General features: G+C 33.1%; 1 protein-coding gene and 1 long non-coding RNA gene across 2 annotated transcripts in view; both read left to right on the forward strand.

Moving 5' to 3' along the window:
* Positions 1-13,239, forward strand: part of LOC140446821 (uncharacterized) — a 42,685-nt gene that overhangs the window by 13,276 nt on the left and 16,170 nt on the right. The gene's annotated exons all lie outside the window — the stretch shown is intronic.
* LOC140446820 (uncharacterized) lies at positions 696-7,001 on the forward strand. Its single transcript, XM_072539406.1, has 2 exons — positions 696-818; positions 6,298-7,001. Exons 1-2 carry the CDS (start codon positions 810-812, stop codon positions 6,820-6,822), a joined length of 534 nt encoding a protein of 177 aa, XP_072395507.1. The 5' UTR covers positions 696-809; the 3' UTR covers positions 6,823-7,001.

Here is a 13,239-nt window from a genome sequence, read left to right on the forward strand (position 1 = left end):
CTAGGTGTTGCTCTATCCAAACCAGATATCAGCTATTGAAATTTTTAAATTTTAATGGTGTTCAAACGTCTTTGTGTTTTCCATTTTTCTCAAGACCCCGAGATTTTAACTCGATCTACCTATATTATTTTTTTCATTTTCTTGTAAGTCCACAGTTCACAGGCTTTCCATATAAAATAAGGTTAACTACACATCAAGAATTAGTGATTCAAATCACTTAAAATATTAATCCAAAGATACCATCAGATTATTATCGAATTACATGAGAAATATTGAAAATCTTCCTTAAACGATACTATGCGTTAGATAGGTTAAGTACGTTTTTATAAGTAAAAAAAAAGGCAAACTTCTATATGGTTTCAAAATAAATTGTTTAAAGTTATATGCAAGGAAAATAGAAAAAAAACGATGTTTTTAGTCATTTTTAGCGAAAGTTAATAATTTAGTAGCTTTTAGTAAAATAGTAAAACTATAATTCTAATATTCTAAAAATTACAAAAACATATCGTGGTAATTTTCGAACTTCACTTCAAAAATATCTTCAAAAAATATGTTTTTTGAAGATATCTTTAGCTAAGTTTTAATCATTTGTGTTACTGTTCATGCAGTCAAATACATTTTCCTTCAAATTACCTATTACAAACTACAAAAATATCCACGATTCAGTAAAACCTATTTAAATCTGTTATTAATTACACCCATTCATTTTCCAAGTATCTTTAATGTAGTCGTTTATTATATTAATTTACGTAGTTTTTAAACTGGTAGCAGACAGCGATCACTTCATTATTATTTTGTGATTCTAAAAGATGTTAACGGTAAGTACTTTTTATTATGTCTCTAAACAATACTATAATTATTACTAATTGCTGTAATTGCTGTTAAGTAACAAACAAGTTGTAGATAATACTCATAACGACAATGTTTTTCTTAATTATAACACGTAAGTTTGTTATCACAATGTAAAGGAAATAATTTATTTAAGCAAATCTGTGAAAGGTTTCGAAAAGATCCGTATATCTGGTTTTGTCCTTACCACAAAACCCAAACAGTGTTCTTATCGTTATATTTCCGTAATTAAAAATGTTATTAATTGGTATGAACTAATCTCACAATTTCCTTTAAATTAATGGAGTTAAAAACATGAAATTATTTTTCCCATTCATTCATTTTCCAAAATTTTATAATAAATTTACAATCAAATTCAACGCGTGCACATTTCCTAATTGAATATTTCAATGTCATCGTCACCATATGTTAATTGGTCTTGATACATATTTTTTATTTAACTCCATGAAGTACACTTATTTATTTTGTTAAATATACCGATATAAAGAGTTGCTTCAGTGAGTAACCTCGTGAAAACTAAACTAAGATGTATTTTATTGGTCTGACTACACTTCTCTAAGTTTGATTGGGACCAGAAGGCAGGTCAGACGATACATATACGAGGTTGTTTTTCCTAGTAGCATGATGCTCCTCGCCATGAGCTCCTATCTTGGAAAATACAGACATATCTTGCCTAATTATCTCTCACCATCTACCTTTGTTCTTCCTCGGTTACTACTTTCAATAGTTAGCATGGGTTTTTCTTACTTTTTGATTATTAGTTCCTCCTAATATATTCATTATTGATTTTATCTTTTTTGATTATTTCACTTATACTCTAGTCGTCAGGACAAAAAGCCACTTCTTCTTCTGCTTCTTATTTTTATATAGACATGACTCTGTCCGTTTTTGAATGTGCCTCTTATAAGTTGTCGTTCCATCATTTTCGTAGTCTTGCTGTCTTTACTACTCTATTTGTTATCATTCGGCTTATATGATCGTTCCATTCCACTCTTCTATTTCTTACCCAGTTCTTGATATTCTTCACCTTGCATCTACGTCGTATATCTGTGCTTCTAGCTCTGTCCCATAGTATATTACCATCAATTTTTCAAAGTGTTTTCATCTCTGCTATTTTTAACATCCTTTTTGTCCTCTTTGTGTCAGGTCTTGTTTCTGTCTCGTATGTCATTATTGGTCTAATGACTGTTTTATACATTCTGCCTTTCGTTTCTTTCCCGATATTTTTATTTCTCCATATTGTTTCATTTAGGCAGCCTGCAGCTCTGTTTGCTTTATTCACTTAATCTTTCACTGTAGTTTGGAGCTTTCCGTAGCTAGATAATGTGATGCCTAGATATTTAAACTCCATCACTTGTTCTATTATCTGACCTTCTAGCTCTAATTTAAATCTTAGTAAATTTGCTGTTTGAACCATGTATTTTGTTTTTTTTGGGGAAATTAATATGTTAAATTTTTTGGTGGTTATATTAAATTGGTGCAGCATACGTTGTGAATCATCTTCACTTTGGGAGAGTAGTATTGCGTCGTCTGCATAGCAGATTATTTTAATTTGTTTTTCTCTCATTTGGTATCTGTTTTTAGTTCTTACTTTTTTTTATTATTTCATCCGTAATCAGGTTAAACACTGGGGGACTCAGAGAATGTTCCTGTCTTATCCCATAGCCAGCTTCAATAGGGTCGGTTAGTTCTTCTTCTACTTTACTTTTGTTGTGTTGTTTTGGTAAATATTTTCGATTGTTTTGATAATTCCTAGAGGTATCTCTCTTGCGTACAGTAAGTGGATAACGTACTTTAATTTGACCCGGTCAAATGCCTTCGTTAGGTTCACGAAACATAGATATGCCAGTGTGTTGTATTCCAATGATTTCTCTTGCATTTGCCGTATTATAAATATAGTGTGATATGTGCATGATCTTCCTGACCTGAAACCTTGTTGTTCTGCTAGTGTTATAATTTCATTCAGTTAATTTGTTATCGCTTTTGTTATTAATTTTAGTGTTGTGTTTAATAAATTAATTCCTTTATAATATTCCGATTCCGATTTGTCTCCCTTTTTGAAAAGAGGTATTAGGATGCTTGATCTTCATTCTTGAGGAATTCTGTTTTGTTCTATTATTTTTTGGATTAGTTTTAATAGTTGTTTGGTTAGATCTGGTCCTCCGTACTTTATGAGTTCGTTCGGTATTATGTCCTCTCCTGGTGATTTTCTATCTTTTAATTTACTTGCTTCATTTACTTCTTCCTCCTCGATATTTATTCCTTCGTTTGTCGTCACCTCTTGTAATTGTGGTTCATTATCGTCAACTTTAGCAAATAGTGATCGAAAGTAGTCTACCCATGTTTCCATCTAAATGTGTTTCGTTTTTATTAGTTCGTTTATTTCTTTTCTTTGTACACTAATCATTCTTCATATTTCTTTTTATGTTTCGTAGAAGTCGTATTCCAACTGTTTTGAGAAACTATCCCAGTGGTCCTTATTTATTTGTCTAACTAAAGTCTTCGTTTCATTTCTGATTCGTATATAGTGGTTGTATGCCTGTTGTATTTATTGTGTTCTGTATTGTAAAAAGGCTTTGTTCTTTTCTCCACATTTTGTCTTTACTTCCTCTACAAGCCTCTTAACCTCTAAAAATCATACAAACAAGCTGAATTTTGCTGAGAATGTCCATTTTGGAAAGTCAAAAAAATACACCGTAATTTGATCATCTACAAATGACAGTGCATACAACGTTGTATCTTCCTCCAAAGGTTTTATCTATGTTGTGGCATTTTTTTTTTCAAGTAGGTAGTGCCTTTTCCTATTTTGATGTTAGAGAGTTGTAGGGTTTTTCCTAGTTGACTTTAAGAAACTCTAACGTAAGCTCTTTTAAAACAGCATAAAATATCTGGACTTCTTGAATATATGCTACTTTTTTCGATTATTTGTGTCCGTGTAAACAAAATGGCAAAGGGTTGATTGTTCCGTTCTAAATCTGGTTTGTTCTGCTGACTCCATTTCGTTACATTCTTGGACTTTTGATTTATTAATACAATGCTAATAACAGATATTTCAATAGAGAGCATAGCTTATCTATTCCGTGTTTTATTGGTTCTTCAACTAGATTTCCTAGGCCTGGTGCTTTCTCGTTCTTTAGAAACTTATAAACGTTTTTTATTTCCTTCAGATTTAGTCTAAGGAGAGAGCCTGGAGTTGTGATCTGGTAATTTATGTCTTCACTGGTTTTAAACTTGGCTGTTTTTCACTAGCAGATTTGCAACTCTATGTTTGAGTTATTACTGGTGATATTATGTCTTTGGTATTCTTGATTTTTCTCTACTTTGTTTAATTCTTTTAATAATTTTTTGATACTTTTCAAACTTCTGTACTTCTTTAACGTCAGAGATATGTATGCAGTTTCCAATTCTCTTTCCTCTCTCCCCTCTGTCATTTTTTCTCTACAGATCAGTTTTCTGGCCCTAGTTGGCTTCTTTAAATTTTATTTTTTCGGTCATCTTTTGCGAGTTTAGGTAATTGTAATGCAGTTTTCTTTTTTATTTTATTTCCTTTTCAACTTCTGTATCCCACCAATAGGGGTTATTGGTATTTTCATTTAACCTACGGCTTCTACTGTAGCTGCGTGTATACAATTTTTGATGTATTCTTCTATACTCTCAAATTTTGTTCTCTATAATTTATCGTCTAACCTGTTTTGATATAATTTTTGTATCTTTCCCCTAATAAGCTTCTTATATTGTATTTGTTTCCTCCTAACTCATTTGTGGTGCATTTTTGTCAGTTATTTCTGTTTTCCTTCTATTTTTCCTTTCATTGTTAGTTGAAGAAAGATATATCTCTCGTGTCTGAATTTTTGCCTTCAGAAAATATTGATTAAAAACGAGCATTATGTCTACTTATCCTAAAGTCTATAATTCTTGATTGCCCTTTTCCTGGTGGTGTTCAGAAAGTATAGTTTACTATGAGGCAGTCCAGGTTGTACAAGTAAACAACTTGCTCACACAAAGTAAGCAAATACATACTTCTATAGTTTTTTAGTAAAGTTTGTTTCCCTTCTTGTAGATTGGGCATATAATTGCTTTTTTTTAGTCTTCTCGATTTTCTTCTGTGTTTCACGTGTCCATTATTGGTCTATAAAATTTGTCTATCAGTGAATGTTCTCCAATTTTAAGAATTTTAGCTGGTATATTGTCAATACCTGAGGATTTATTATTCTTCAGTGCTTTATCCATTATTTCCATGTCTTGTGGGTATTATGTTAATTTATTATTCTGGTTCCGAGGTTCTGTTATCTCCAAATCCGCTACTGTATGGGCTGTATTTGTTTGTATTTGCTTTGTTATTAGACCCTCAAAATAGTTTTTCCAGCATGCTTTTATTGCTGCATCATCACGAATAAATTTGTCTTTCACTATTTATAAAAAGATTAGTGTTTGGATTATCTATGAGATGTTTTAGTAATTTATAAGCTTATTCAGAGTCACATTGATTAAAATCTTCTTTTATTTTTAGTATTTCGTCGTTCTCGCATCTCATCTTTTTGCTTCTTTGTATTTTATCTGCCTTAATTCATTGTTCTGCCATAGTTCTTCTTTGAGTTACTGCACGTGCAGTTGAATTTTCTTTGTATATTGCTTGTTAACATTCTTCATCAAACCAAAGTTCTTTTGTTTGATATGTTTTAATTACAATCCTTATTTTAGGCGTTTCGCATGTTACCCTCTTAAGCTTAATACATTTTTCTTTTATTATTTCCTCTCTATATTCTAGGAGTGCTCTATTCAATTATTCTCGCATTTTTTTTCTATTTCTGTATTTTTCAGGTTGTCTAGGTTTAATTTTTTGGTCTTTAGGTATTTGTTCTTCTCCTGGCTTTGTTTATATGGCATCTCCCCTCGTATGCTCCCCTCCTAGCTCTCGTATCCATTACATTTGTTGCCCCTCTTCTGTCTATTCACATATGATCTATCTAGTTGGTAGTTTGACTATTTGGTGAGAGCCATGTGACCTAATGGATATCTTGTTTAGAGAAGAAGGTTGAGGTTATGATCAGTCGTTTGCTAGCAGAGAACTTATTAGTAGTTTTTCATTTTTATTAGAGAAATCATGGAGGCTATGCTTACTTATTGTTCCTATGTATTCTGATTCTTTTCCAATCTTAGCATTCATGTCGCCGATTATTATTTTTATGTCATTTTTTGGGGACTAATTCTATGCGGCGTCTAGATGTAAATAAAACATTTCCTTCTCTTCTAATTTATTCCAACTCCAAATTTACAAATAGCACAATCCGTATTAGTTACTTAGTAGCTTTTGTTGTGTGTTATACTTAATAAACTGATAATATTTTTTTAATTCCTGTAAATTTTTGTTATCTTTTGTTTTATTCTAAAATAAAACTACTTTTAATTTCAGTACTTACTGATAACGTTATCATGTTTTTGTTGCAGAAATTCGTTCTCATTGCTGTAATTATTGCCTCAGCTACGGCTCAACTAGGCCATTATGCAGGTAGTAAGGGTCATAGTGTCCCAGATGTAGCTTATAGATTTACACAAACGAATACTGGTAGCAGTAGTACAAATAACATTCCCAATAGAAACCTGGTTCCGCAAACAAACGTCGATGTCAGTTCTACCGGGAACTCTAATACTAACACGATTGGAGATAGTAGCAATCCTAACCTAATTAGCAGATTTGGTGAGAATTTTGTTCAAGGTCAATCCGGCAATAACATTGAATCCTGGTCAGAAGATGACAGACCTTCCGTGTATGTAAACCCCATACCCATCTATAACCAACAAGGATTTAAAAGTGGAAGACATTTTCCTTATGAGAATAATGAGGAAATCCGTGGAGGTAATTCACCAATAAAATTTTCGGATAGTCGTTCTTTCCAAGTTTTGAGGAGTGGTCGAAGAAAAACATACGTCTACAATCCAGAATTTGACGCCTGGTATCCACGCTTGTACTAATTAAATTTTAATATTCTTATGATAAATTGAACTGATTGTAAAATGTTCCTAATAAAAACGATACTATTTTATGCCTATTTCCAGTATAAATATACTATCTAATTATACTTACGAATGTTTATTTATTAGATTATATAAGACATTGTATTAAATTTTTACAAAGTAAATTTATATTTATATGTAATGTATTTCAATTTATATTTTTAAAAAGGTCCTACTCTTAATTAGATACACTTTGTGGACTTAATACGAGTATATCTAGCTTTCTTTCGTTTATGATACCTATAGTAATATAGTACAGTACAGTCGCGTTAATCCGAACGGAATCGGGGAAAAGGGTTGTTCGGATGGTCGCATCGTTCGGATTACCTATGACTTTTTTATTTGGAGAAGAAAAACTGCAAAAATACAATGAAAATGACTGAAAATGCTTTAAGTTCCTATATTAATAAAATATTATATTATACAAATATATATATATATATATATATATTTGTATATATATATATATATATATATATATATATATATATATATAAAATATATTTTTTAGTAAATACATATTATCTATATAAATTTCAATGGGGAGCAGTAAAAAAATCTGTAATTTTTTTCTGGATGCTAGTCTTGACGTGCTGATCAAACGCTCTGTCTCTTATACGCCTGTTGAGGTTGTCTTCTGCCCAACTTATGGCCGTGTTTAGGGCTTGAACAGCTTCAGCAGCAGTAGTTTTTGAAGCAGGTGGTTCATCGTCAAAATCCTCCACTTCCGTTTTTTTTTATTTTAAATAGCCCTTACAATTTCTTCATCCGCGAGAATTTCTTGGGTGTCAATTTCGTTGTCACAGCCACCTGATGCCCTTTCTCGAACCTCAGATTCAGTAATTATTGTCATGTTGTCTTGAGCCAGCTGAGGGATAAGGGGGTTTAAAATTATGTCTTTTTCGTTGGATGAAGAGTCACTAAGTTTGGGCTCAAGTTTTTCCAAGAAAGTTGAATTAAACGTTGTGAAATTACCAACAATTTACCAAATTGATAACGACCTCCTTAAGATTACCTTTTTTCACCAGATTCTACTACTGCTACCAGATTCGTTCCACTTTGCTCTTCAGCAAGAATGATGAAGAGTAAAGCTTTTCGATAGCGCAGTTTTGTGTTCTGGATGACATTCTGGTTTATTGGTTAAATTATAGCTGTCTTGTTGGGTGGTAAAAACATGACAAAAATTTTACCGTCTTTACTACGAAGTTCATCAGTAAATGGATGACCAGGGCAGTTGTCCAGCAGCATCACTACATTCTGTGGGAGGTTCACACGTGCGAGATGACGACGAATATCAGGGACGAATTTAGTTTTGAACCACTCCAAGAACAAATCTCTTGTCACCCATACACTTTTTTGTCCTCGATATTATACGAAATCAACAAATTTTAATGCGCGAGGCTTGTTAGCCGTCCCCACAACAAGCAAACGAGGTTTGTGAGTTCCTAAAGCATTTGTACAAGGCATAAAGGTGATTCTTTCTTGTATAATTTTTTGACCACGGGCGTTCTTTTCTTGAGATGACATCAATGTGTGGTCTGGTAACATGCGCCAAAATAACCTACTTTTATCTGCATTGGAAATTTGCTCAGGTTTCTGAGCAAATAGATTTTTTTAATCAATAGTTCTTCAAAGGCAGTTCGAAACTGATAGATGTCGTCGGCAGTACTCAAAAGTTTCTCACCGGTAATTTTCAAATATCTAACGCCATGACGTCGTTGTCCAACCAACCCTTACATATGCTAAAAGCTTGGTGATTTTGTGACAATTCACGATGGAAATGACGGGCTTTTTCACACAACATTTCACCACTCACCAGAACATGCTGTCTTCGCTGTTGTAGGAACCACATGAACAACTAACTTTCTACCTTTGGATATTCGGGTGGTTTGATGGATTTCCTCTTCCCTGGACCGCTTTTCGTTTCGCTGACGAACTTTTTGATCTTTTCTTTCTTCATTCTTCTATGTCCCTAATGGTAGATGTGCCAATACCGATTTTGTTCGATAGTCAAAGTCACGTATTTACGTGGAGCCATCGTGATATGAAAGCACTAATAGAACTAAATAATATGTAGGTGGACAAGGAAAGTAAAAACAGGTGTTCGTCATGTTGATTCATGTCGATTCAATCGTGAGGGGCAGGGGCTGTCGCGCGAGCCTATTCGGACTACCAAGTCGTTTGGACGACCTTGAGTTCGGATTAACGCTACCGTACTGTAATCTAATAATATAGTAATAATTCGTTAATAATAAAGTTTTTTCTTTAAATCAGCATCATTTCGTTGCGGCTGATTATGGAAATATCATGCATATTTGTGAATATCTTGTATTTATTCAACCGGTAAAATCTAACTTTTTAATTATGGTTTCCAAAAATGACGGTGAAAATACTATTGATAAGATCTTAATTTATTTTGACCACTATTTTAGAACCTTCTTCTTAAAGCTTCTTCATAAGATACAGTGTTTATTCAAATATATTTTTTTAAACGCCTCCTCCTCAATTAGTTTGTCATTTACTAATAATTTTATGTTTGGAATATTTTTTTTTTCGTACTAGAGATATTCCTCTGGATCTTTTACCCGCTACGTTACCTTCAGCTATCATTCGCTCCATGCCTTCTCTTCTTCTAGTTATATGTCCAAAATATCTCAGTATATTTTGGTTGATAGTTGTGATAAGTCTAATTTTGATGTTAAGTTCTGCTAGAATTGAGTTATTTGAGCTATGGGCGGTCCATGGTATGCGCAACATTCTACCGTAGACCCACATCTTTGCCGATCTGGCCATTGTGATGCGTCGATGCATCTCGTCTTTGTATCCTCCACTGTTACTAATAACGGATCCTAAATAATTAAATTGCCTGACAACTTCGTAACCTGTCATGATTCTTATCTTTGCCTGGTTGTTTCTGATTCTATCGATGATCATCACTTGGTTTTCTGCATATTTATTTTCAAACCATATTCCGTACTCACTGTGTAGAGTCAAATTTAAGAACGTTATCCACTTATTGTACGCAAGAACGATTCCTTTAGAAATAATCAAAACAATCGAAAATATCTACCAGAAAAACAAAATAGAAGTAAGAACTAACTGACTCAATTGAAGCTGACAATGGGAAAAGACAGGAAGTTATCCTGACCCCTCTATTATTTAATCCGATCATGGATAAAATAATAATAAAAGTGAGATCGCAAACAGAATATCAAATGGGAAAAAAACAACTTGAAGTAATCTGCTACACAGACGACGCAATACTAATCCCTCAAAGTGAACATGATTAACAACAATCTACTAAGACTTGCTGTTATAAATTATTGGAGCTAGGGGGTCAGATAATACAATAAGTGCTTGAGTTTAAATATCTCGGCTTCACACGATTTAGCTATGGAAAACTTAAAATAGAAGTATAAAACCAAGAGCAAAGTAGAACAAACAGAACCGCAAGTTGGCTGAATGAAACAATATGGAGACATAAAAATATCAGAAAATAAATGAAAGGCAGAATTTACAAAACAATTATCAGACCAATAATGACATAAGCGACAGAAACACGACATAACGCAAAGGGAACAAAAATAATGTTAGAAACGGCAGAGATGAAAACCGTCAGCAAAAACGATGATAAGACACTATAAGGCAGAGCTAGAACTACAGATATCATATAAATCGAATAACAACAAAAAAAGTAGTAAAGGCGGCGAGAAACAGGTCCCCAATAGAAAGACGATCAGTGGGAAGATCACGAAGACGAAGAAACCACAACTTGCTTAAGGCAAATTGAAAAAACGACATGTATACACAAAAAAAAAGAAAAAGAAATTTAAAACCATATTTTCCACCCACTCACTACTTTGTTTAGCAGATTTTGTAGTTCTTATTTGCTTCCGACGAAGAGTAAACAATGTTAGATATGCCGACGACACCATGGTGATAGCAGATAGTTTAGAGGGACTTCAAAGGCTAATGGACAGAATAAACGAGTACAGTCAACAGTACGGACTAAACATTAATACTCACAAAACGAAACAAATGATTGTCAGCAAGGAGAATATAAATGGGGCTCATCTATACATTAATGGGACGCAGATAGAGCGAGTAAAACAGTATTGCTACCTGGAAACTATTATAAACGAACAGTGGAGCAATGTACAGGAAATAAAGTGCCGCATAGAAAAGGCAAGAACGGTCTTTAACAAAATGAGCGCCATCTTCAAAAGTCACAACATATCCCTAGATACAAAAATGAGACATTTGAGATGCTATGTTTTCTCTGTGTTGTTGTACGGGGCGGAGGCATGGACGCTTACAGACACCACTATTAAAAAACTTGAAGCATTTGAGATGTGGCTTTATAGAAGAATGCTGAGAATATCATGGACAGCAAGGATCACGAACAAGGAAGTTCTAGAAAAAATGAAGAAGGAACCAGAGATTGTGTTTACGATCAAACGCATAAAATTGCAATATCTGGGACACGTTATGAGAAATCAGCACCGTTACTCCCTGCTGCAGTCTATATTGCAAGGTAAAGTCAATGGTAACCGAGGACCCGGTAGAAGGAGAATATCATGGCTGCGGAATTTAAGAACATGGTTTAAAAAAACCTCAACGGAGCTGTTTCGAGCCGCAGCGGGCAAGGTCATGATTGCCAATATGATTTCCAACATCCGAAACGGATAGGAACCAGAAGAAGAAGAAGATTTGCTTCCGACAATTATTACCATATTGTTAACATATAATATGATGTTACTAACAAGTCTTCCTTTGACATTATACCTTCCTGTGCTACATACAAATCTCGTGGAAAGATCTTACAGGTTAAGTATTAATGGCGAGAGTATAAAACCTTGTGTAACTCCTTTTTTAATTTTTATGGTCTTAGTGTATCCCATCTCCGTTCCAATAAATACATTTTTGTTCCAAGAGTGCACGTAATTTGATAATATCATTAGAATTTATGTTTTTTTTTTTTTGTAAAATCTATTAATTTCTCACGTTTATCTTTATTCCTTTTCAATAATTTATGAAACGCAAAAAAGCTTCATATTCGCTGCTAAATTTATTTAAAACGCTGTTGCATGAATCACATGTAGAGAGTGTTTTTAATATTTGTACATTTACTAAAACCTATAATAAAGTGCATTCCTACTATATAGTACATTTGATAATGATTGATGAATGAAAACTAAACGGCTCAGTGATGGAGAACATAAAATTACTTGAATTAAAAACTTGTCAATATTACATACCCACATTAATTTTTATAAAAATACTAGATGTTTCTTTAGGACATTTCCTTGCAAGTTAATAATAAATATATTTCGGGTGCAAGCGTCATATAAACTTATAATTAGTAATGTAAATATATAATTACATACCTTAATACATAAGTTGTCTTCTTCCGATATGGAGGCATCATCATCAGTTTCTTTATTTCCCTCAGAAGTAATAATTGGTTGTATTGTTTCTTGTATTAAAATATCGAGTTTCCAGAGTGTTTCTTCCTCTGCTGTGACACGTCTTATAGCTTTTTACTAACTGTCAGATGAAATTTTTGATGTGGAGTCAGATAATAGTTGACGAACATATTGAAGTTTAAATGTTGTATTATTTCTCGCGACATATCCCTTCATTCGAGCCCAGATTAGTTCTATGGGGTTAACTTCACAGTGATAAGGTTGTGATTTTGCTCGCAGTTTTGCTATTTTATCTACACTATATTTCTTAAATTTTGGTGAATATTTTTGCATAGCTGCAATAATACCATTTTAAGTAAACTTTCTGCTGGCACTAGTATTTCTTTGATTATTTATTAGCCAATCCAAGAGTTCTTGCTTTCTCCATTTAGTGTTAGGTCACGGTTCCGTCAATCTTAAATAGTAACTGTCATTGACCATGACTGTGACAGAATTAGTCGTTAATAATTCTATAATTTGACTGAAATATTTCCCAAAAATATCAGCAGTCATTTCTTCATGGTTGTCGTTTGTAGAATTTAAAATAAAAGCTACCAAGCCCGCATCAACAAATCCTTTTTCTCCTTTAATATGAGTGTTAATTATACTGCGACCTTTACCATTTGGAAATTTTAAGCCCGTAAACAAACCTTCTATAAATGCTTAACGAGCATTTGTAACCAGGATCTTGCCAAACTTTTTTTACAAAACACCCTGTATTTATACATGTTTTATCTCAATAAAAAATATTTTTGCCTTCTTTCCTCAATTTTCGATTTTCCCTCAAATACTGCCTCTTTCAACAAATAATTTCTTCTTTCTATATGAGCTCAGATTTTCTATGGTTATTCTCGTAGATGAATCCTAATTCATGTAAAGTTTTCCACAATTTATCTCTTCTAATGTTTGG

This window comes from Diabrotica undecimpunctata, chromosome 7 (assembly GCF_040954645.1).
Source record: "Diabrotica undecimpunctata isolate CICGRU chromosome 7, icDiaUnde3, whole genome shotgun sequence".
NCBI classification, from domain to species: domain Eukaryota; kingdom Metazoa; phylum Arthropoda; class Insecta; order Coleoptera; family Chrysomelidae; genus Diabrotica; species Diabrotica undecimpunctata.